At 38.6% G+C, this 26430-nt stretch overlaps 1 protein-coding gene across 1 annotated transcript; it reads right to left on the bottom strand.

Annotated features, from left to right (window-relative positions):
• Positions 1–3987: 3987 nt before the first annotated feature.
• LOC100780990 (nucleotide exchange factor SIL1) lies at positions 3988–24895 on the bottom strand. The gene is made up of 7 exons (XM_003555542.5): positions 24685–24895; positions 24203–24294; positions 23979–24129; positions 5772–5899; positions 5507–5665; positions 5233–5418; positions 3988–4390 (listed from the first exon to the last, which is right to left on the bottom strand). The coding sequence occupies exons 1-7, from the start codon at positions 24872–24874 to the stop codon at positions 4178–4180; spliced, it is 1119 nt and encodes a 372-aa protein (XP_003555590.1). The 5' UTR covers positions 24875–24895; the 3' UTR covers positions 3988–4177.
• Between the last annotated feature and the right edge of the window lie 1535 nt (positions 24896–26430).

Below are 26430 nucleotides of genomic sequence, written 5' to 3'. Positions count from 1 at the left end.
CAGAGAAGAAGATGGAGCTGGAACGGCTGATCAAAAGGCTCTCAGAAAGTGGCATTGATGGTGAAGCAGCTGAGGAAGATGGTGAAGCAGCTGAAGTAGAAGAAGAAGCTGCTGAGGAAGAGGAAGATGCAGCAGAAGAGACAGAATCAGATGATGATTCTGAAGCCACCCCATGATCATCAGACCCTTATGTTTGCTTTTCACTTTTATTAGCTAAAGGGGCATGTCCCTTGAACAATTACTAGTTATTGGTCTGTAATATTTGCACATTCATTTCATGCATCCTACTTTTGCCAAATTTATGTCTAAAAAGGGGGAGTAATAGTATTATGCTTGCTATTATGCATGATTATGTTGAATGTATAATGTATGGCAGTAGGATAGTAGGATATGATGTATGCATGATTCATGATCTTGAGGGGGAGTTGTATGAATATGAGTTTGAGGGGGAGACTGCTGCTGATGATGAATGTTGTAAGCTACTAGAAGATGCTGCAGTAAGAGCATGAAGACAGGGGGAGCAGATAGCGGATGTCACATGAGATGTCTCGACATCCTAGAAAAGACTAGTAGCTGATAGAAGATGCTGCAGTAAGCATGAAGACAGGGGGAGCAGAAGCAGAAAGCTGATGTCACGCGAGATGTCTTGACATCCTGGAGAAGACTTGTAGATTAGCAACTTGAAGAATTTCCGCTGTGCTTGATTACTCTGAAAATGGAAGTTGCTGATTCCACATGCATAACTGCTCGTACCTGCTCAGGAAGTGTCTAAGTATGTTTTAGACAAAATTTGCCAAAGGGGGAGATTGTTAGTGCTTAGCACTACTGAGTTTAAAAAGGTTGGCTAAGATTTTGTTAAAACATAAGCACTTAGACAATGAAGGAAAGCTGGAGTTGCTGCACATGATGTCCAACGTTATGTCAAGGAATAAGATCGGGCTGCATAAGGCACAAGGCAAGATAAAGTGTCAAGTGATGAATTGAAGTTGAAGGATCCACGATGTCGGATACAATGTCCTGACATCCTGCTCGAGAATACTGGAAGTGCTGTACAATGCAAGATAAAAGTCAAGTGAAGCATTGAAGCTGCAGGATCCAAGATGTCGGATACGATGTCCTGACATCTGGCCCGATAATACTGGACATATAAATCTGTTATATCTTTAACAGATTATTGTGCAGTTAGCAAGAGATTAGAAGATCTATCTTTAGGAACGAATTAAAAGATCATCAAAGTTCGAATTTCAAAGTAGAAGAGTTCGTTCAGGGATTAAAGATTAAAGATTAAAGATTCAAACTAAAAGATCAAAAGTTATCTTTTAGTTCTTTAACTGCAGATTTTTCAGAAGAAGATAGATCTCCTCCAGCATCAAGCCGTTGCAGCCCAGAAACGCAAATTGCTATATAATCATGGAGGCTGCACGAGTTCTGTACCAAGTCCGGGATTGAAGAGTTATTTTGTGAGTTTTGGGACTTGAGTCTTTTGTGAGCCACCTTGATGGTACCCTAACATCAAGTGTTGGACCTATGTGTGTAGAGTTGATCTCTTGTGTCTAGAGTTGATCTCTAGTGTGTAGAGTTGATCTCTTTGTTCAGAGTTGATCTCTGGTGTGTCTTTGACTTAATTGTAAACACAGGAGTGTGAGTGAGAGGGAGTGAGCGGAGGTTCTCATATCTAAGAGTGGCTCTTAGGTAGAGATCGCACGGGTAGTGGTTAGGTGAGAAGGTTGTAAACAGGGGCTGTTAGACCTTGAACTAACACTATTGAGAGTGGATTTCCTCCCTGGCTTGGTAGCCCCCAGATGTAGGTGAGGTAGCACCGAACTGGGTAAACAATTCTCTTGTGTTATTTACTTGTTTAATCTGTTCATACGGACACATATAATCTGCATGTTCTGAAGCGTGATGTCGTGACATCCTGTACGACATCTGTCCCCTGGTATCAGAATTTCAGGTAGTTTAGGTCAATTTAATTAATATGTATGTAATATTTAATATTATCAAGGGTAAAATAGTCTTAAAAAAGTGAATACCAAAAAATAATTAAAGCAAGTGACACACACATCCTTTTTTCAGGATACGTGCATTACCATTCAACAAAAAAAGTTTTAGAACAAAAAACCACTTAGTCCTTCTTGTTTTACTAATTTAATATAGGGATATTATAGTAATATCATATTATTTGATTTTTTTTTATAAAAAAGCAATCTCTCTTCTTTCCCTTCATTTCTCTCTCATGTCTCCGTTCACCACCACTAAACAAGGTATATGTGTTTTGGTGTTCTATAATGCTTATTTGTTCATCACCGATATCATGGTCGTTGTACTTGTCCAATCTAACTATTTCTCCACTTGCCTCTCTAATGTAATCCTACCCCCCAAGGGCATTGGATAGAAGATTCCAAGAAGATTGATCCAGAGATACAGGAGAAGGCCCTAGGGTTCTCATGAACCTTAGGATAGATTTCGGCCCCATGGGCTAAGTATTAACCCACTTATATTTGTACATATTAAATTAAGATTTCATTATTTTTGGGTCTTGTATTTAGGGTTTCATAATGTAGGTAGGGTACCCTAAAAATGTAGAATTTTTCAGCCCTTGTATTTTAGGGCACCTGGACTAGTTTTTGTATTAGGGGTAATTTTATAATTCCACATGCATTAAGTGAATATTTGATGTGTGTGTTGGAAAATAAATTTAATTGATTTGGGAGAAGCCCAATCTAATTAAATTTTAGAGGGGGAGGTGAGCATTTGCTTGGTACATCTCGTTGCCACATCATATAGTCACATTTTGTGCATGTCCTTCATGCTTTACATGCTTTATGACACCTAAGCACACTTAGTGAAGAATCTTAGACTTGATCTTGGAATAGTTGGCTGAACTATAGCTAAAATTCACTAATCATAATTAGTAAAATTTTGACTTCAAAATTTGATTCCACAAATTCAATTTCAAATTCAAGTGAAATTTGAATATAAATTCAAATTTTCCTCCAATTTTGTGACACTTAGGTTATAAATAGAGGTCATGTGTGTGCATTTTTTCAATTTTGATCATTTGAGAATTACACTTCAAAGTTTAGACCTCATTTGAAGCACCAAATTTCATGCTCCTTCTCTCCTTCCCCTTCCTTTCATCTTCTCCTCCTTCAAACTCTTATCCATGGCTTCCTATGATGGTGAGCTTCTTCTTGACTCATCTTCTCCTTGAAGTGACGTCTCCAATCATCTTTCTTCCTTCTTCATTCCACTGCCATTAAACTTTAAGAAGCAAATGACTCCATTGATGAAGAAGATCCAAAGCCAACAAGCTTAAATGAAGCTACATCACTCTCCATCAAAGAACTCTACCACAAGTTCCTATACAGAGCTGCAACAACATCACCAGTCACCAATCACGTTGTGCTCCATCAGAACGCCCCAGCACATCTCTGTCATGGGACAACAGAGTTTCACAAAAAGCACATTATCATTGAGAAAGTTTAAGATCATCCGTGCATAGACACCAGAGAGGCACAAAATCTCACCGAAGTTTGCCAAAAAAGTAGAAGGAAGAGGCTAAAAAGCAGCCACACCGGAGACAATTCTTGCAATCTGAGAAGAAAATAGGGGAATGCATTTTGTTCTACGTTTGATGTGTATTGCATAACATTGTTCAATTTCAATGGCAGTGAGACGTCAGAGGAAAGATTAATCATACATAGAGAGGAGAAAGGTTGTTTTTTTTTTTTTCATTTTAAAATAAAATAATATGATATTATTATAATATCCTTATATTAAATTAGTAAAACAAGGACCGAGTGATTTTTTGGTCTAAAACTTTTGATGTAGGATATTAATGCACTCATACGAAAACCCAATAGTAAATTTATGCCAACAATCTATTCAATAAATAATCCATATATCTAAGTATATAAAAACATTTGATTATAACTATTTTGTTTAAGTTTAAGCCGTTTTACTCAATAAAATAAAAGACGCCTGTTAACACAAATTCTATACGTAAAAAAGGACTAATGGCAGAATACAAATCACCAGGTACTAGTATATTGACGGGGATTAACCTGTACACCTATAAAATTAACATGAATTCATCAAACACCTACAGCAGCTTCAAAATTGTGAGAAATCTCTAGAAACTAGATACTGATACAAGATTTATGGACACGTCAACTCATGATTGCTTCAGCTTTCTTTGGAAAGTGTGTTCCACTTCAACACGAAGATTTTCCACATCCATCACATAGTCTCTCTGATACTCATCCGCCATCAAATCATGCAACAATTGTCTCATTCTGTTCAGTGCATCACCTAAAGCACAAAAGTCCTTGAAAACCCGAGCTTCAGTGGTTCTTAATTGCAAGAGACTCTTAATCGCAACAAGGGCCTGCTTAATACCATCCCAGAAGTCAGTAGGCAAAAAAAAAAAAAACTATGTAAATTAAATTTCTCACAAAAGTTTAAAATCAAGACTTTTTTAGAAATTCTCTAGTCTAACTTCTCGAAAAGTTAAGATGCATGACTTTTTTAGAAGTTCTGTAGTCTAAATAAGATTAGAATATATATACACAAGTATAATCTGCATAAACATATAGAAAATTGAAATAAAGAACAACTGTAAATGACCAGTTTTAAACAATCCCCCACTCTTGCTCTACTGAACATATAATACTACCTTGTTTCTGTAGTCTAACTTCTCGAAAGTTAAGATGCATGACTTGATTTTAACTTATGAATGAATTTTATTTTTATTTTCTTCTATAAGTATTTATGGAGAAATTTATCTAAATAAGATTAGAATATATACACAAGTATAATCTGCATAAACATACAAAATTGAAATAAAGAACAACTATAAATGACCAGTTTTAAACAATCCCTCACTCTTACTCTACTGAACATATATACTACCTTGTTTCAAAAATAAATCTAAAACAATTTTTTCTACTGATTTCCAGAAGGATGCTTAACATCACCAGAAACACAACATTGTGGGCAAATTGAGAGATCATAGATTGGAAAGCAGATAACATTGAACAACCTCATTGGATCAATTTCAGATGTAGACATACCATAATGGAACATGGCTTGGAGTCTTGCATATGAAAGAGGCATAGTTCAAAATGTGTTTTTATGACATTGGCATTGCACAGATAAGGTTAGTCACAAACAAAACAGATCATTTGACAATGCTTTAACGATAGTATCAGGTGCTGTATCAACAATCACCTTTTCCTGGAGATCAAGGTCGGTTGATGTAGTTAAATCAACCACAGCCTTCAACAGATCTTGGTCATTGAAAAATGGTTGTTCTTCCCTATCTACATTTTCTAATTGATACGCTGCTAGATCAGCCAATAGACGTACAGCTTTCCTCCGTAGTCTGACATCAAGACTTGTATTACTCAAAATATCCTAAAAATTCAATAGCATTATTTGCCAATTCTGAAAAGTTGTTTCAAAATAAATTAATATAATACTAAACCATAGAGAGGTAGGTCACCTGAAGCATCCAACCTCCAGCTTCAGCATAGAACAACCCCTGACTAGCCAAATCATTCCTAATCAAAGCTGAAACAGCATATAATGCTTTATTGGCTTCTTCCATCGAATTAGAGTTTACCATTTTCATCAGCCTTGAGAGCACTCCAAGTTCCAAGATCTGGGACAGTCGAAATTTGGCAGCATTAATATATTGTTTAGGTCCAGTCAATGCCCAAGAGCTTCATAAAATTCCATTAACCATAAGAAGCAAAAAAAAAACAAACCTGCTGCTGAACAATTGCATTATTTTGACTAGCTTTTCCAAGAACCCATGCAGCAATTGTCCTTATACCAGGATCAGAGCAATAAAGTTCTTCTCTAACCGCGAGAAGTCCTCCAAGTTTGCTTAAATCTGACAGGCATGGGAATATCTATGAGAAATACACCATAGAACAGGAAAGAAGAATTCTAACACATGAAAACAAGAACAAGAAAACTCTCAACTAATGCTCTTTTGTACCATATATAAAGAACTTCACCATTATAGAAAGTGGTAGAGCAAGTGATAAAGGTTTTCAGAATCAATAAAGGAGAGAAAAGCTAAACTTCAAAAATGGAGTTTTGATATTAACTAACCCAACTGAAAAGAGGTTACAACTCTAGTATATATACTAGAGTGAGTACAACTGCAAATAGCTGGCATAACTAACAGAACAACTGTCAACTAACCTAGTAATTCTACTCTTCTACTCTAATACCCCCGGCAAGCTTATGAGGTGGCTGACAAAAAATTTGTCTACCACTCTGAACTTGTCCCTAAAAACTGTGAAGTTAGAAGGGGAGATAGATTTGGTTAGGATATCTGCATATTGATCAATAGCAGGAACATGAATCACTTGAAGTCTTTTCTCCAGAACTTTTTCGCTGAAAAAATAAATCCAGCTCCATATGCTTTGTTCTTGAATGCAGAACTGGGTTGTGAGCTAGAGCCACTGTACTCATATTGTCACAAAAAACCACTGGTGTAGTATGTCTGACTTGCAATTAAGATAGAAAACTCGGAATTCAAGTCACTTCAGCAGTAGCAAGAGCCAAGCTTCTATACTCTGCTTTCTGTACTAGATCTAGCCACAACTTTCTGCTTCTTAGACCACCAGGACACAAGATTAGGTCCTAGAAAAATCACTGCTCCTGATTGTTGATCTCCTATCATCTGGGTCTGAAGCCCAATCAGCATCACAGTATGCTTGAACAGAGAAGTTTGAAGAGGTAGAAGGCTGTAATCTTAATCCAAGATTGATAGCAGTAGCACCATTAAAATATCTGAGAATTCTCTTCACAGCTGTTCAATGCTCTTCTGAAGGATTTGACATAAACTGGAACACTTTATTTACAGAAAACTGATTTCTGATCTTGTTATGGTGGCATACTGAAGTGCCCCAACAACTAATCTGTAAAGGGTAGGGTCAGAGAATCTTTCTGAGCTTGATTTAGAGAGTTTACAGCCTCCAACCATAGGAGAAGCAATAGGATTTGCTTCATCCATTTTTGTCTTTGCTAGAAGATCCCTAATACACATATACTTAGATGGAGTAAGTGTTAGAGAGCAATCAGCTTGATTAGCTGCTTCAATTTCCAGAAAAGAATCAAGATCTCCACGATCTTTTAAGGAAAATAGGTTGTTAAGCTGAGAAACTAGTTTCTAAATCAGTTTAGAGTCATTTCCAGTGACTATGATATCCTCTACATATATTAGAGTGTACATTACAGATTCTGACTTGGAGTACACAAAAAGAGAGGGATCACATCTACTAGGAATGAATTGAAACTACAAAATAGGAGAGAGAAATAGAGAGTAAGAGAAAGAGAGAGAAAATAAAATTTGTGGAACTGTGAGATTTAGTTTCATTCCCAAACAGTTTCAGTTACACTGTAGTTTTTATAGAGACCTATGAGACTTGCAGAGCAAGCTTCTAACAGTTAGCTGCCAGCTGTCACTTGACAGCTGGACTACTAACTTCCACACTCTAATCTCACATAACCGAGTACAATACTCACATACCCCCGACAAACTTAAGATGGGTGAGCTTGAGGGAGCTCAAACACCTTGAGTTTGTTCCTAATAAACTGAAATCTGGTAGAAGAGTTTGTTGCTTAGAACCTTTTCCCTTACAAAGAAGAGATTGATCTCCATATGTTTGATTCTTGCATGAAGAATAGGTTTATGTGCTCGTGCCACAGTGGTTTGATTATCACAGAGAATGAGAGGCTTGGAAGTAGGAACACCAAGTTCTTGAAGTAAGGTTTGAAGCCACAGGATGCCAGCTGAAGTTTGAGCCAAGCTCCTGTACCCTGCTTCTGTGCTAGTGCGGGCTACCACTTGCTGTTTTCTGGACCACCAGGAGATCAGATTTGGGCCCAAGAAAATAGCTGCACCTGATGTGGATCTTCGGTCATTGGGGTCAGCAGCCCAGTCGGCATCACAATAAGCATGCAGGCTTAAGGGCTGATGAAGAGAGGCTTGTAAAAATCTGAGACCAAAGTGCAGAGTACCCTTCAGATATTGGAGGATTTTTTTTACTGCAATCCAGTGTGACACCAAGGGTCTTGACATGAACTGACAGACTTCGTTCACAGCAAAGCTAATTTCGGGTCTGGTGATAGTGGCATATTGAAGAGCCCCCACTACTGACTTGTACATAGTAGGATCTTGGAGGAGATCATTGCCAGCTTTGGAGAGCTTCAAGTTAGTCAACATAGGAAAAGAGATTGGTTTGGCTTCAGCCGTGTCAGTCTTGTGCAGAAGATCTCAGATGTATTTGCTCTGAGTGAGTATAAGAGAACCAGTAGAAGTGTGATGAACTTCTATGCCAAGGAAGTAATCTAGTTGACGAAGTTGTTTCAGAGCAAAGGTGGAATTTAAATGACTAACCAGAGTCTGTATAAGAGAATTTGAGCTCCCAGTGATGATGATATCATCAACATACACTAAAAGATAAACAACATTTCTGTCCTTTTAGTAGATGAAGAGAGAGGAGTTACATTTGCTGGTGTGAAACCCAAAATGCAGCAAAGTACTTTGGAGTCTTTCAAACCACTGTCTAGGAGCTTGCTTGAGTCCATAGAGAGCCTTGTCTAGTTTGCAGACAAGTGATTTATCTTGTGAAGAGAACCCGGGAGGCTGTTGCATGTATATTGTTTCATGAAGAAGCCCATTGAGGAAGCCATTGTTGACATCCAATTGATGTAAGCCCCAGTGATGATTGAGTGCCAATGTAAGAATGAGTCTAATAGTGGTAGGTTTGACCACTGGAGAAAAAGTTTCATTGAAATCATACCCCTGTACTTGATGAAAGCCTTTTGCCACCAATATGACCTTCTACCTATTAACGGAGCCATCAGGATTCTCCTCAACTCAAAATATCCATTTGCAGCCTGTGGCATGGCAACCAAGAGGGAGAGGAACAAGAGTCCAAGTCTTGTTATTAAGTAAAGCATTATACTCAGCTTATAGCAGTCTGCCAATTAGGATCTTGTAGGGCCTATTTGACAGACTTGGGCGGGCTCAGTGCGTGTGAGGAATAATGAGGGATGTAGTCTGGTTTCCACAAGACCAGACTTAGCCCTGGTCTGCATAGGGTGAGAATTTTGAGGAATAGGATGTTGAGGAGCTGACTCGGGAATTTAAATTAGATGCAGTGGCAGTGGAAGAGGGAGCTTCTGGAATAGAGGTTAGGAACTGACTGAGTGTCAGGTTCAGAAACTCCGTATAGTGGTAAAGGTTTGAGGAGGGGAAGGGGAATTAAACACATTGTTTTGTGAGGAAGTGGAGGAACTCCGTATAGTGGTTGGAATGGGAATAAAGGGTGCTGGATCAGCAAGGGGAATGTTTGCAGAAAAGGAGGATGAGGATGGTGGGGATGAAGGAGAACTGGGTTTAGAAAACACATCACTATAGGGAAATCTGGTCTCATTAAACACCACATCTTTGGAAACAAACACCTTTCCACTAGGAGATAAGCACTTATAGCCTTTATGATTTGTGGAGTACCCTAGAAAAAGACACTCATGAGATCTAAAGTCCAATTTATGAGAGTTGTAGGGTCTAAGAAAGGGAAAACAGGCACACCCAAAAGCTTTAAGATGTTTATATGTACGAGTTTGACAAGTTAGAACAGTACAAGGGACAAAAAACTTCAAAGAGCCAGTGGCATGACTAAGAGTGAGACCTAACACCACAACGTGACGATGCTTCCTCTCTACCACACCATTTTGGTGATGGGTGTGAGGACAAGCAAGTCTGTGAATGATCCCCAACTCTGAGAAATTTGTTGATAGCTCTAAACTCTTCCCCCCAATCTGTTTGTAAGGCCTTAAGAGGGTTATCATATTGCAACTCAACCATGGTTTCAAACTGTTTAAAGACAGTGAAAGTATCAGCTTTAGTTTTTAGAGGATATATCCAAGTGAACCTTGAATAAGCATCAACAAAAGACAAGTAATAGCGAAAACCACCAAATGAAGGCATAGGGGAAGGTCCCCATAAGTCACTGTAAACAAGTTCTAAGCGTTTAGTAAGTAGTAGTGGACAAAGGAGCATGCAAACTTTGAGATTTACCAACTGCACAAGCAGAACAAAAGAAAGTAGTCTCTTTATTTGATATGGGGTATATTACAATGATTCAATACAAGTTTGAGAGTATAATCATTGGGGTGTCCCCAGTGGACATGCCACAGAAACCTAGAACTAGGAGAAACAACAGTGGATACAAATGGTGTTTGTGAATCAGAAATAGAGACTAAACAATTTGCTGGAAAAGACAACTTGGACTGAGGCTGCAAGTGCAGGCTTGGAAACTGGTATAAGAACCCACTGTGCCTCGAAGCAGAATTTCTTTAGTTGCATGAAACTCAGAAAACTAAATTATCCTTAGCAAAACAACTGACACTGATCAGATTTTTGGTGATTAAGGGAACATGAAGTAAACTATGCAAAGACAAAGAGACATTAGGTTTAACAGGTGATGAAAGTAATTGGATCCAAAGGAAGAAATGTGCAGACCTTGTCCATTACCAATGTAGATTCGGTCTGGACCTTCAAAGGATCTGAGTCGGTGAATGTTATTCTGATCTGCAGTGACATGATAGGATGCTCCCAAGTCTGGGAACCAAGTGTTGTTAGTTGTAGGACATGAACCAAGTATTCCTGAATTGGTGATCATAGCACTAGGAAGACGTGCTTGTTGTTGAGGCTGAGATTGCTGAAATTGCTGAGGGAATTACACTTGCTTTGGCATCATTCCCAACAAGTTGGCAGAATTGGAGAAACTGTTAGATTGATAAGCTCCATAGTTCTGCAGTGCTGGCATGAATGAATTCTAAAGATTTGAAGTCTGAAATCCTTGAAGATTAGCAGGCATTTGAGGTTGATAATTCTGATCATAACAATGATAGCAATCCAAGGCTGGATGTCCAAACTTGTAGCAGACTTGACACTGCACATTGGAAAACCGACCGCGACAACCGCGGCCTCCACCACGATTGTTCCAACTGCTGCGACCACGTCCAAAGCTGCGAAACCCAAAGTACGAGTTGTAGTTCAAGTTTGCATTTTCAGAAGCAACATTTGCTTGAGCAGAGGAGGACGATTGTTGTTGCGACTTTGAGGAAGGGATTTCGATCAGATTTAGTGAAGCGGTTTCAGATGTGAGCTTCTTCTGCAACTTTTCCAAACTCATCTCATGTGCAAGAAAGAGAGATTCAACTTCCTCGATTTGCATCGGCTGAAATTTGCTTTCGGTGACTGAAATCACTGAGTTGTAGTCATGTAAACCTTCAAGGATAAAATCAACATGTTGCTCCAGAATGATCGGATCTCCGACCGACAGAAGTTAGCACATCAACCAAAGCTTTGATGCGCAACAGAAATTCCAAGACGGTCTTGTTATAAAGTGTAGTAGACCGCAACTTTGTGTGAAGTTGACGAGCTTTTGCTCGAGTTAGCTTCTAAAAGTGATTGTGAATTTTCTCGCATACTTGAAAGGAGTGAACTGATCCTAGAAGGTGCAACAGAATCGAGCTAGAAAGAGTTGATTGAAGCTATGTGAGGAGCATTTGATCTAGTATCTCCCACACAATGTATGTAGGATTGACAGTGCCTGAATCCTGATCAGCTTCACTTGCATATTGAAGAGGAATATTCGGACACACCAGATATCGGTGTAGTTGATGTGTTTTGATCGCTGGTTCTACTTGTTGCCTCCACAGCAAGAAGTTCAAATCAGTGAGCTCCTCAAAGATTGAGTGTGGGAAAGCAGAAGATGAAGAGAAGGAAGGAGTAGCAGAAGAAGGAGGAGGAGATTTGGCCATTGTAGGACCATCAAGCTCTAGATACCAAAATAGAATGAAAGAGAAATAGAAAGAGAGAAAATAAAATTTGTGGAACTGTGAGATCTAATTTCTTTCCCAGGCAGTTTCAGTTACACTAAATTTTATAGACATAGGAGACTTGCAAAGCAAGTATCTAAGACTTGCAGAGCAAGTTTATGAGACTCCTAGAACAAGCTTCTAACAGTTAGCTGCGGACTACTAACTTCCACACTCTAATCTCACTTAGCTGAGTAGAATACTCACATACTGCAGCAGTATGTTTATAAGTTTGTCATACCATGCTCTTGGTGCTTGCTTAAGCTCATAGATTGCCTTATTCAGTCTACAAACTAGGTGCTTATTAGAATTTTCAAAATCAGATGGTTGTTGCATGTAAACTTCTTCTAGCACACCATTTAGGAAAGCATTGTTGACATCCAACTACTGTAAAGGCCACTTATTAGTGATCGCAAGAGTGAAAATAATCTTCAGTTACAGGTTTTATAACTGGTGAGAAAGTATCATTATTGTAAAATGAGAGAAAACAAAGAGGGATACTTGAGTGTAAACCGTGTGTCAGAGTGCACAAAGGATGCGTATTTATATAGGATAATTACATTAATTATACATAAACAGAGGATATTATATTCTCTCTAAATCAAAGATAATATCCTTACAAACTGTAATTAATACTAGAATCAAAATATTAATTCTGATTTTCAACACTCATCGTCAAGCTGAAGCTTACTAAGCAATCAGCTTGTTACAAGAAAATTTATTCCCAACAATAAACATAAAAAGTGAGCTCCACTAAAAAGGCAATAGTTTGAATGAAAACTCAAGGATGCTAGTGAAGTCGGGAAATATTGCTAGAAAGAGAGAGCTGGAATATTGCACCAGCCTTAGAAAAGCAAGTTCTGACTTTCTTAAAATCATCATTTGGAAGTTTCAAACCAATATTTTGAAGACGACTCAGGGATGTTGGTGAAATCGGCGAATATTGCTAGGAAGAGAGTTGGAATATCCATCAGCCAAAGAAAATTCAAAGCAAGTTCCGATCTTCTTAAAACCAAGATTTGGAAGCTTCAAACAAACAATGGGGACACAAAATTATTCAAACTTGAAAAGGAGGAAATAGTGGTTGAAACGCGCAACTAGCATAGCACAAAAATCACCGAGAAACACGCCAAAAGATACAGCGACAAAGAGGCAAGCATAAAGTTTTTCACTGGAAAATGAGCAGTGAGATGAAGGCGGTTGCCGAAAAACACACTGAAAAAGAGACAGCGGCAAGGATAGGCGACTGGAAACTTCTTCCCAACAATGCAAAACACGTGAAAAAAAATTGCAAACCAAACAGTACTTAAAGAAGGTAAATAGAACCGAGCCCCAATGGTGTGTTCGCAAGGATGCTCCATTTGAGGCAAAACTCTCAAGTTATGCTCGCACAAAAGGGGAGGGGCGACTCCTGCAGTAGAAGCGCAGCCCAAGACAGTGCGCCATGCGCCAAAGAAATGCGCTGTTTGGCTAAGTTTGGCGCACAAGAGAGTGGGCGCATGAAGGAGCATCACAAGCCCAATTGAGATGTCGTAACCATGATCGTGTAGATCGATGGACAACAATGCTGGTGGTGGGGTCACCTGCTAGAAAGCTTGCCGGAGCTTCGGCAAAGGACAGGGGCAGCTGCTAGAAAAGGGGGGAAATCGCAGGAAAAGGGGAAGAAGGGCAACAAGTGGAGAGCTGTTGGACCTTGTGGCCTCAATAATCTTAAGAGGGATAGGCTTAGAATGCAGAAGAAGCAACAACAATCAATTTAACAATGTTCTTTAAACATGCAAGACACAATTGATTGCAACAAAATAAATAAGATAAGGGAAGAGAGAATGCAAACACAATTTTATACTGGTTCGGCCACTTCCCGTGCCTACGTCCAATACTTAAGCAACCCACTTGATATTTCCACTATCTTTGTAAATTCCTTTACAAAGTCTGAACCACACGGGGACAACCCATCCCTTGTGTTCAGATGTTTTACAACAAGAGACTTACAGTCTCTTAACCAATCTCATTGTGGAAGAAGAATTCTCTCTTCAAGAGAAGAATATTACAATGAAGATCATGTAAGAATTCTTATAGATTTTGCAAGTGTTTGGTCAAGGATTTCTTTTGAGAGAGCATTTGACAACGAAGTTCTTTTGGAATCTCTCTCATTGTCTTTTGAGAGGATAAGACATTTTTGCCAAGCAAAACTCTCTCTTCAATTTCGTCCCAAGTCACACATATATATAGGCCTTTGATGGCCATTCAAAATCCAAATGATAAGATGTGACTGTTGGCGATATTCCTTGAAAATCCTCTCTGGTAATCGATTACAGAATTAGTGTAATCGATTACACAGTTGTTTTTCTTGAACAGTTGTGACCCTTCATATAAAATTTGAATTCCCAACATTCAGAGTCTCTGGTAATCGATTACATATGATGTGTAATCGATTACACACTTTCAAACCATTGGTAATCGATTACATGTATTGGTAATCGATTACATGTGCCTTGAATGACTTGAAACCTTTCATTGTGAGGCAAGGCTTGATCTTGAAGAAATCTTGAATCAAGGCTTTGTTTGTTGAAACAATCTTGAGGCAAAATGAGCCTTGTTTGATTCTTCTTTTGACATCATCAAAATCATGTATACATACATTCACATTCTCCCCCTTTTTGATGATGGGTATGGGGACAGATTAACCAGTGATTAATACTTTAGATCATTCAGGAATTTAGTGAAGGGTCTATACTCTCCACCTCAGTCAGATTGAACAGCTTTAATAGGGAGATTAAACTGTAGTAACCATTGCCTTGAATTGTTTAAAAACATCCAACGTTCCTGATTTATTTTTCAATATGTAGATCCATGTAAATATGGTATGAGCATCAACAACAACAACAACGCCTTATCCCACTAGGTGGGGTCGGCTACATGGATCAACTTCCGCCATAATGTTCTATCAAGTACCATACTTCTATCCAAACCATTAATTTCGAGATCCTTTTTGATAACCTCTCTTATAGTCTTTTTGGGTCTTCCTCTGCCTCGAATTGTTTGTCTTCTCTCCATCTGGTCTACTCTCCTCACTACAGAGTCTACCGGTCTTCTCTCTACATGCCCAAACCACCTAAGTCTATTTTCCACCATCTTCTCTACAATAGGCGCTACTCCAACCCTTTCTCTAATAGCTTCTTTCTAATTTTATCCTGTCGAGTCTTACCACACATCCACCGCAACATCCTCATCTCCGCTACACCTACTTTATTCTCATGTTGGCTCTTGACCGCCCAACATTCTGTTCCGTACAAAATCGCCGGTCTTACCGCAGTCCGGTATGAGCATCAACAAATGTAACAATATTTGAAACCTGAATTAAATAAGAAAGGTGCAGGGCCCCACAGGTCTGAAAAAACAAGCTCAAAAGGACTAGAATAGACAGTTAATGAGGGAGAAGAAAGCAATCTGTAATTTTTTTTTTATCAGCAAAGATATAATATATATATATTAATTGAGTACCAGTGGTACTAGAAGATACAAGTTACAAATCCGAACTGGTTCCAAGTCAGACTTTGTGTTTGAACTAAACCAGATACTGGATACAGAGATTTGTACTACAGATATTTATTATAGTTTCCTATCCTCAACTTCTTAAAACCCTTCACTAAGATTGGTGGACCATTGATTGTAGTGAATGTTGAAACCCTTCTCCAAGTGTTTGAGCCATGTCCATAATAAGAAAATTGCATCATCCAGCATTTTGTTTGCATTAAACGTATCATTGGAAAATATAATATTATTTCTTTGCTTCCAAATGGTCCATGTCAGTGCTAGTCACCACCACTTCCATCTATTAGCCTTCATTCCCTCCGACACTCCATAAATGTGTTGGAGAAAATGTTTTCTTGGATGATGCGGGAAAGCACCCACCAAATGCACCCAAGACAACGATTCCCACCATACTGGAAGTATTTTGCTGCAGTGAAAAAACAGGTGACCTGTGCTCTCCTTCGTGGTTCTACGGAAAGGACAAATAGAGTCATCTAACTCGATTTACCTCCTCCGCAGATTTACTCTGGTTGGTAGCCTATCTTTGAGTAGTCTCCATGCGAATGTAGCAATTTTAAATGGAACCTTGAGCTTCCATAGTTCCTCGAACGCTCCATCCTGGATCTCCTGTGATAAGTCCTCCGTAAGCACATTATAAGCACTCCTAACCGAGTATTGACCATTTGGATCAGCCGTCCACACCCACTGATCTCTAGTTTGAGGCTGAATTCTATGGCCCTCAACATCTTTTAGAAATGAGACCGCCATATCTACTTCACTATCAAACAATGATCTCCTCCACCTGAAATCTCATTCCCACCCAGTGTCTTTGAAAGCTCCCATGTGTTGTATGATTTGGTTTTGCTAAGAAGATATGAGATACAGCCTTGGGTATTTCACTAGTAACGTACCCTCTCCACCTCTCCAATTGTCCTCCCAAAATTTAAATTTGTCCCCACAGTCCACCATCCATAATGTTGAACTATTCATTATCTGACCATATTGCAGATGTTGACACACCAGCTTTAAATCCCTCCACCATATGGATTCAATATTGTCTCTAGGTGCTTCATTTAGACTCCTCCACCCACCGTACTTCGATTCAAGTACCTTGGCCCACAGCTCCCCCCGATTCTGGAATAAGTTCCATTGTCATTTAGCCAGCAGTGATAGATTGAAGGAATTGATATCTTTGACTCCCAAACCCCCAACTTCTTTTGGTAGGAACACCATTTCCCATTTGATCCAAGCTATTTTGTTTTGCTCATACGCACCACCCCATAGGAAAGTCCGCTGTAAACTCTCCAGCTTGTCCATCACACTTTTAGGAACCCTGAAAAAAGAGAAAATAAATAGGAATGGATGTTAGCACTGACTTTATGAGAGTCACTCTCCCCCCAAAAGCCAGGTGTCTTTGTTTCCATTATGCTAGTTTTCTCTCACACTTGCTAATGATAGGGTCCCATGTCTGACATCTTCTTGGTTTTGCTCCAATCGGAACGCCGAGGTATGTAAAAGGGAAAGACATCCAGCTACAATTGAGGTAATTGGCTGCATCAACTTTCCATTGTTCTGACACCCCAAAAGCACCAAAACTACATTTAGCAAAATTAATTTTGAGGCCCGATACTAGTTCAAAGGCCCTCAAAATTGCTTTGATTGCTTTAACGTTCTCCATAGTTGCCTCCCCAAAAAAGATTGTGTCATCCACATACTGGAGGATACTCACTTCCACCTTGTTTATGCCAACTAAGAATCCCCGATATATCCTTTTCTCCATAGCCTATGAGAAGAGGCCATTAAGTGTCTCGGCAACAATGTTAAAGAGAAGAGGTGATAGTGAATTTCCTTGCCTAAGTCCTTTCTGAGGTAAGAACTCAGATGTTGATTTTAGGCACCCCTCTATCCATTGAATCCATTTGGTGCAAAAGCCCATCCTTCTCATCATATAAGTCAGGAACTCCCAAGATACAGAATCATATGCCTTCTCATAGTCAATCTTGAAGACAATGCATGGCTTTTGGCATCTTTTGGCTTCATCAACCGCCTCATTTGCAATCATGACACTATGTAGCATATGCCTTCCTTCTATAAATGCTGCTTGCCTTTTATGTATAATAAGAGGCATGATCTTCTTCAATCTGTTAGCCAGGATCTTAGCCACTATCTTGTACGTACAGCCTATCAGTGAGATAGGTATGTAATCGTTCAACATTTGTGGATCCACTACCTTGGGGATTAGGGCTATGAAAGATGCATTAGAGCCCTTTGGAAAAATTCCATTGAAATAGAATTCATCCAAAAACCTTAGGAGGCCAGGTTTAATAATTTGCCAAAATTGCTTCATGAATTTGAAATTAAGTTCATTTAGGCCCGGACTTTTGTTACTCCCGTAGTCCCACACAGCCCTTTTCACCTTATCCTCTGGAAACGCTCCACAAGCATGTTGTTGTGCTGGTTGGCAATAGTCTGAAAACATATACCATCCAATCTAGGTCTATCAAAGTCATATTCTTGGAAACGCTGTGAAAAGAACCTCCTGACTGCCTCTTTGACTGTTGCCGGCTCTTCAATCCAAGATCCGTCCATCATCACTCCTTTCAAGCAATTATTTCTGCGGCTAGCATTAATCATCAGATGGAAATATCTAGAATTACAGTCACCTTCTTTAATTCACGTAGATCTCGCCTTCTGTCTCAAAAATGATTCATGTGATTGAGCTGCTTCCCATAAATCCTGCTGAAGTTGCTTCTTAGCTACCAACTCATGATGAGCTAGCTGTCTGTCATCTGTTTCCTCTTCAAGCTTGTTTAAATGTTCCTCAATCTTCTTATATTTCCTGAAGGTATACCCGAAATGTTCTTTGTTCCATGCCCTGATTCTTTCTTTCAGAGTTTTAATTTTTTCTTTTAGCACATACCCTCTCCAACCTCTTTGCTGGTTAGAGGTCCAGCTCTCAAGTACAATTTTCTTGAAAGATTTGTCTGATAGATAGCAATCAAGGGTTCTAAAAGGCTTTAGACCCCAATCAACACATTTGGACCTAAGCAATAGTGAGCAATGATCTGAGAAGTTCCTCTCCAATGTATATTAAGAGGTTCCAGGCCATTTGGTAAGCCATTCCGGGGATACCAGGAATCTATTCAGCTTACTCCTAATTGTTCCGTTTGGTCTAACCCATGTGAACTTTCTACCAACCCATGGTGCTTCCTCTACCTCCAATTTTGCAATCCACTCATTGAACTCCCTAGAACTATTATCCTCCAACCCCCTCTGAGAAGCTCCAAATCTCTTTGCAGCAGTCCTGATGTTAAAATCCCCCAATATGCACCATAGTCCCTTAGGGCTGTGATTTTTCAATTGCTTGATACTATCCCGTAGCACTCTTTTACTTTGAATATCACAAGGTGAGTAGATGTCGATAATCTTAATTGTTTGTGCCTCCTCACGCCACTTCCCTATCAGCATTATAAAACCAGTCCCAATAATCTTCGTTTCCAGCATAAATGTTTTTTCGCTCCACATATACAGAATGCCACCCACTGAATTGGATGAAGGTTGTGCTTCCCACCTAACTTCAGATTCCCCCCATAGAGCTTGACACATAGACCTCTTGATTGCCTCCTTTTTTGTTTCCTGGATACACAGCATGTCTATGTGATGATTATTGACCAACCTTCTAATTGCTGGCCATTTGACCCCCCTCCCTAACCCTCTTACATTATATGTAATAATGTTTATGGGGTCCTCCTCCTGCTTCCCAATCTCTCGGCCTCTTTAGTGTCTCTTTCTTCCATTTCTATTATTTGCTTCAGGTGGTTCCTTTGTGCAAACCCCACTGTAAACCCTAATTCTTTTGCCATCTCCCATAAATTTTCTGCCTTCTGAATGTGGTTATTGTCCAGATTTGCTTCCTCATTCACTAATTGTTGTGATGAATAGTATTGGCAGGTTTGTTCTCAGTCACTCCGCTGGGTGTGTGCTCTCTCCTGCATGTGTGGGTGCGTTGTTAATTGTTTGATCATGGCTGCGTCCGGAAGGGTGTCTTGCTTCTGCACCATCGTTTCCTATAATAGACTCTACATGAATTATCTGGGCCTGCCTGGCTTTTCGAAGAGTTTGTTTAACTAATGGAGTGCGGGGGGGGGGGGGGGGGGGGGGGGTGGTTAGCACAGCCCAACCCAACAATATCTGTTGCCCCTAGGTCACGTGACACTTTTGAAATAAAGCTAATCTTCCCCACCATACCAACGTTCCACTCTGCCTCCAGGTTTCATTTTTTGTGCATTTTCTCTCTCCTTCCGACAGGGCTACGAGTCCCTTTAGTCTGTGCTCCCCCATTTTTGTGCACAGTACCTTGTTGGGTATCTATGTTGCCGCAGCAAATGACGGACATTTCGTGTTTGGTAGGCATGTTTTTGTTAGCGCTGACTTTTCCTGGTTCTAACACTTGTACCCGATAGGCGTTGTTTGTCCTTTGGGTCAGGCTGGCTGTTTTGTCCATCGGATCGTCGACGCCAATATCCAGCGCGTCGAGCCATCATTCTCCTGCGTCATCGGCGCCGTTATCCACCGCGGCGAGCCATCAGCACTCTCCTCTAATTGTATCTCGTCCGATGAACTGTACTCCATATCGCGCCGGCACTTGCAGATATTTGAGAAAGTTCCACATTCCTACGTTGTATGCACATGAAATATCTCCGCTTGAATGTGCACAGTAACGATATGTTGGATAAGCGGTCTCCACGGTGTTTTAAGTAAAATCCTTGCCATATCCGTCTTCCGAAGTCCCTCTACGTCATCATCGACATCGACCATGTCACCGATACCAGCCACTATCTTCTTCATTTGCTGCATGTCTCAAGCTATTAGAGGTATTCCCCAGCAGTGTATCTATGTCAACCTATACCCAGGGCGCATCCGCGGATTCCACTTCTCCAAAGTGTGGAACATTGAACCCCCTCCTTCATTCTCTTCATCCATAATTTTCATGCTTTGTCGTCTGTGAGGCCGAGGAGCAGGATCATGTCGTCTCCAATGTACTTTGGTGATACGTTAACTTCGAAATCCCATAGAATGTCATCCTCGACTCTATCAAACAAGGACAAGTTTTTTAATCTCCCCACCCATGCTTCGTTGAGCCATTTATGCCCTGCCAACGGTATGTCGAGGTGCACCTCTGATTGCGACCTATTGCATGAGTACTCCCCTTTGACTGACCCTGGTCAGCTCTTGGGTTATTCTTCTTGACAGCATCCGCGTACGATCCTCGCTTCATTCCCATGGACCCTCCTTGCTTCATTCTCAAGTACGCATCTCTGTTCTCCTCCTCACTTGGCTTAGCGTATACTCGTCCATAGGCTACTGGTTGTGACTTTCCAGGAATAGCTCTTCCAAATTTTGGAATGTTGACAAACATTTTTAGCCCACCAAAGACAATATTGTCCAACTTCCTCCCTAACTAGTGCATATCCTCCACCCCTTTGAATCTTACGAATCCATACTTCCTTCCATTTTTGTTTCTTTTCTTGGCGATGAAAATCTCCCTTACGTCGCCCGCTTTTTTGAAATGTTGCCACAGCTCTTCCTTAGTTGCATCCTCAGGGAAACAGGTGAAGTAGAAGGATGATATATCCTTATGGTCTCTCCAATTTGTTCGCATGTAGCTTTGTTGACGTCCTTTCCAGTTGCCAGCGAAGTTCAGACATTGACCCTCTCTAGATCTCTCTCTAATACTCTCTTTCCTCTCCCTCCTAGTCCTAACTCTCTCCCACCCACTATTTCTCTCTCCTCTCATGTTTCTCTCTCCTAACTTCTTCTTGATTACAACATGTAGCAAATTGTGATTTGCTTGTGCATCAAAAATCGATTTCCACCATTAGCATCATTATAATTGTTAGCACTCTCGCCTGAGCAAGATTTGCTTGTGCATCAAAATTCTGATTATTTGAATTGTCAATTGAAGAATTAGGCAAGTTAGACAGAGAATTAGGAATTTGAAGCACCTTCAATCAAATTGAAGGAAACTAATAGTTTCTTTTTGTGAAACTAGTCAAGCCGAGCCTCATGACCTAGTAACAGAGTTTCAACCTCATCAATGGAGAGAGGTTCAAACTTGCTAAAAATCAATGACATAGTTGACTCATACTCCTCATGCAGACCTTCGAGAATAACATCAAGTTGCTCCTCGAGAGTAATCGACACACCAATCAAGTCTAGAGAATTTACAAGCATCTGAATATGTAGAAAATTTTCAGACTGACCTACTTTTGCACGAATCATGGATCGGAAATGAGAGTGATGTTTATCCCAAAGGTGCCATGCAGTTCTACAACCAAGTATGTAATACTTGGTTCATAAAAATAACCGTAAGGGGTTAAAAATAAAATGGGTTGTTAGAGTTTAAGCGGGTCCCATTGCTTTCACTTGTATAAATAGCAGTAGCCTATTGTAATAAGATTGATTCAGAAAAATTAATAACACTCAATCCCTTGGGACTGTTCTTCCTCGTGTGAGTTCCACGAGTGAGTTTCCCTTCTTCCTCTGTATTCTAAGTTCTTGTGTGAGGTCTTGGTTCTATGTTCTGAGAGTAGTAAGGAATCATAGATTGATAATCTTCAACCTAACAAAGTAACTGCGGAAGCACTTTGTCGGAAATGGTTGATTGAAGCTAGGACAACAAAAGCTGGTCATGTTGTTCCCAAGTGAGGTACTCCGATGAGGAAATTCAAAGATCACAATCCGCTAAAGTTCTGAACCGTGGTGGAATCGACAAATTCACGAGGAAGTGATGAAGATGATGGCCTTTCAACACTGGTTCTACTTGCTGACACCACAACAAGTAGTTCGAGTTCGTCAATTTTTCCAAAATCGCATGCAAGAAAAAGGTGGAAGACTGTGTTGACAATGTCACAGCCATCGAAATCGACATTAGAGTCGGTGTCAGAGTCACCGTTGAGTTTGGCGTCGGAATCAGCATCCTATCCGTTTGAGGCGGTGTCACATTCGTCGGAATTTCTGTTTGGATCGGTGTCGCATTCACCGGAATAGAAGTTTCAGCCTCCGGAAACGATGAAAACAATGGTGAAGAGGGTGAAGGAGGATTAGAAGATGCAAAAGCCATTGTTAATCCCTAAGATCGAACAAAGCTTTGTGATACCATAAAAGATTTTCAGAATCAATAAAGGAGAGAAAGGCTAAACTTCAGAAATGGAGTTTTGATATTAACTAACCCAACTAAAAAGAGGTTACAACTCTAGTATATATACTAGAGCGAGTACAACTGTAAACAACTGTCACAACTGACAGAACAACTCTCAACTAACCTAAGGTTAGTTGAGTTAACTAACAAAACTAACTCTACTTAATAGAGTAAAAAGAAAAAGGAGTAATTCTACTCTTCTACTCTAATATAAATAAAAAGAATAAAAACATGCAACTATTTGTTCTTGACACATCATTCAATAGATAGAAAAACACATGTAATGTTACAATCTTCCACTCTTGTTCCATTTGTTCATCCGAAATTATTTTATGACCTGATTTTCATTTAACTTGTTTCCAAAGTTCCACTAAAAAATATGAGAGGAGATCATATTGTCAAGCTTCCAGGGGAAGTGAATATTAAATAATATAAAGCACATCATATAAAAAAGAAGATTTTGAGGCTTTTAAATTACAAGGCATCTATTTGGAGAAGGCGAATATGAGCAGCACACTCTCTATTCTCTTACACTCCATCCAGCAGTCTCTTCTTGGTTGAAATTCATGTGAGCCTCACTAGTTTATTTAGTCCAAGAATGAGACTCACCAAATGGGAAATAAGACCCACATGAATTTCACCCAAATTGCCAAGTGTTTGAGAGTGTGATATTATGATTTTTTATTTGGAGATAGCTAAGAATGATTGTTCTAGTGAATGTATCAAATACTTTAAAAATATAAGAAACAAATATAGCATTTCTAAACTAGCAACTATTCAACCAAAATGACATAAACACTAGATTGGGAATCAACACTACAAGGTTTTAAATTGCAGTCTTCAACTGCAATTTGCAGTAGTTATACCCTAGGTTAGAGGTCCCTGCAACTGCATTACGACAGCTACCATTTGTATTGACGAGTAAACATTATGGTATTTGAAAACATTCATATACACCCTATGAAGCACAAACACCTCTCTTGTTCAAAGTGTTGCTGTGTCTAATTCCGACACCAACACACCTAAATACTAATTTGACACTTCTTATTAAGTGTCTAATTCAAAAATTACTTTTTGGTGGCTTAAACCCTTAAGTTGTCACCTTTAAACAACTAATACAATTGAAAAAACATAAAAAAAATTATTTAAAAAGATGTATATACCATCAACTTAGATATTTTGTTATGTTATTCATATTTCATTTAATTAGAATCTTTCAGTTTGTGTGTGTATGTGGTGTTCTTGTGTCCTATATTTTAGACATTAGTTGTGTCGAAATGTCCGTGTCCGGTGTCCATGTCAAAGTCCATGCTTCATAGTATACACCTACCATTTGCATTATCAATCGACTCAACAAGCTCAAGAAGCTCCTGTAAAGCACGGTGCCTATCTTCCAAGGATGTAGACACGTTATTCAAGTCACTTATTGCGATTCTCATCAATTCAGCATCAGAAGGCATCTTCATTTTCTCCATTATTTCCTATTTAATTAATACATAACATAAGTGAATATTAAACACACAAGAAAAATGAGTTGAATTAGTTTCAGTGCACCTTGATTTCAAATTGACGTTTATATAGCTCGCTTGGTGGAAGCCGTTGCTGAGCTTCTGCTGATTCCTTTAACTTTCCAGGATCAGAATGACCTATGCAATAAAAGAAAGAATTATTTATAGTGATGAATTTAGGTAAAATACACTGATAACTGTTATATTATAACATTGTTAATTTTTGCAATAATCAATCTAAAAGTCGCATTTAAAAAAATTGGTTAGCAAGTTTTAGACTGAAAATTAAACTCATATTCAACTTAACCAGAGAACTCTTATAAATAGAATTTTAATGATTTTTCACTTGAATGCAGAGTTCATGATATTGTTCATGAAGCATGAAAAATTAGGCTTAAGATTCCAGGCCGTGTATTTCATTCATCAAATAAATTCGATGAATGAAATATGTGATCAATCTTCAATGGCTAATTTTATTATCAAATGCCTATTTAATGTATTTGTAAAGGTTCAAAAAAGAATACATACTTATAGCCCACTGCAACATGCCATCGAGTGAAGAAAAGCCGCCGTCATCCGGCGGCGGGGCCAGATCGGATTCCTCCGCAGCAGTAGACCATAACAGCCCGCCGGAAGTGAGGTTGGGTTCTGCGCCGCCGGTCTCCGCCGCTACCGCCGCCGTGAAGAAAAGTAGAGAGAGGCAGAGTGTTCGATCCATTTAGCCACACTAAGCATTTGCACTTCGCGTTCCTTCTTCCCATTTTTATACCAAGGACACGTCACTCGGATGAATCGACACCGTTGGTTTCAGATCCAACGGTTTGGAATTTTTCTCGATGCGCCGACACACAAAAAATTTATGTTAAAGAAAAGATAAAAAAATACATTTTATGAAACTATAATTTATGTAAAAAAATATATATTAAAGATAAAATTTATATTATATATTTACTTTATAAAATAATTTTTTAATAATATGATAAAAATACATAAGATAATAAAAATATAATATATAAAATAAAAATAAAGTTTATATAAATATACATATTTTAATTTATGTGAAAATAAAATTTAATCTTATATATTATATTTTAAAAGATAATATATAAAATTATAAAAATATAATAAATTAAAAAAGAATAAAATTAGAATATTGAATTATTTTTATATAAAATTTATATTAATATTATATTTTGTACTAAATATTCATGTGGGACAAATTTTGTAATTAAATTTTTATTTATATCTTTTCTACAATATTACATATCAATTAAAAAGATATAAGGTAAGTAATAAATGTGATCAAATTAATTTATTCATGTCATATATTTTAAAATCTATATATTTTAAATTATTTAAACACACACTCTCAATGTCAATTTTTATTAATTTGATTATAACAAAAATGAAAAGAAATTGATCATGGATGCACAAATTTTAATTAATGAAAAAACAATTATTGTATTGTTGAGTTTGGTATGTCCAAGTCACATTAGACTGTATCAAATAATTAAATCCCTTAGGTTTTGATGTTAACAAAGAATAAATTTGATGTACTAATCTTTCATGCTTAAGTTATAGATTATTTTATCTCTATAAGATACAAGAGAAAAGCATAAACAAAAGGACACCAGACAATAGACAAAGTATTAGTCACTGGACGATAATGTTTTGGCATCCAATCCTGAGAAGACAAGTGTTTTTGTACTTGGCTCACAATACAAAGACAATGCTCAGGATTTAGCGCACAAAAGGAAAGATTTAAAATGTCTTATCTTGACATTCTTAATTCCTTTTGTCTTATGCTGTTAATGTTTTTTTATTTGTATGCTGAAATTCAGCTCTGAGCACTAACAACACGATCAAACTTCTCTAAAGATATGCTGCAGAAAGCGTCTGTGGTCCCCACTCTCTCTACATAGTAGCGACCTCATGTCAAGTGCCAAAGCTATTAGACAATGACTAGTTGGGATCTCTCAATGGATCAAAGCTCTGAAATCCATATAAAGCCTAAAGATGTTCGTGTTAAAGTTGTCGAAAAACAAGAGAATATTCTAAAACAAAACAAACATGTGTTGTAACGCTGTCAATCCACTAGGCGAAGGAAACTTGAGCGAATTGAGTGAATCTTAGTGTTGTTAAGTTAGCGAGTTTCATTGTATTCAAGCTTATTGTGTAAATACTCATTGAGTGATTATAATACATTTTCTATCAAACATATATTATTTGTGAAAGCCAGGAGTAGCTTAGTAATAAAGGATACTTGGTTTTAAT

Source organism: Glycine max, chromosome 20 (assembly GCF_000004515.6).
Source record: "Glycine max cultivar Williams 82 chromosome 20, Glycine_max_v4.0, whole genome shotgun sequence".
NCBI classification, from domain to species: domain Eukaryota; kingdom Viridiplantae; phylum Streptophyta; class Magnoliopsida; order Fabales; family Fabaceae; genus Glycine; species Glycine max.
Note: the sequence above shows the minus strand (reverse complement) of the source record. Positions and strands in the feature narration are given on the sequence as shown.

What these genes read in the sequence shown, in the direction of transcription:
- LOC100780990 (XM_003555542.5), bottom strand. Translation starts at nt 24,874, where the DNA reads ATGGATCGAACACTCTGCCTCTCTCTACTTTTCTTCACGGCGGCGGTA. An exon ending in GTCGATTGATAATGCAAATG is followed by an intron (nt 5,900 to 23,978) that starts GTAGGTGTATAC and finishes CATGCCTGTCAG; the next exon opens with ATTTAAGCAAACTTGGAGGA. An exon ending in ATGCAATTGTTCAGCAGCAG is followed by an intron (nt 5,666 to 5,771) that starts GTTTGTTTTTTT and finishes CGACTGTCCCAG; the next exon opens with ATCTTGGAACTTGGAGTGCT.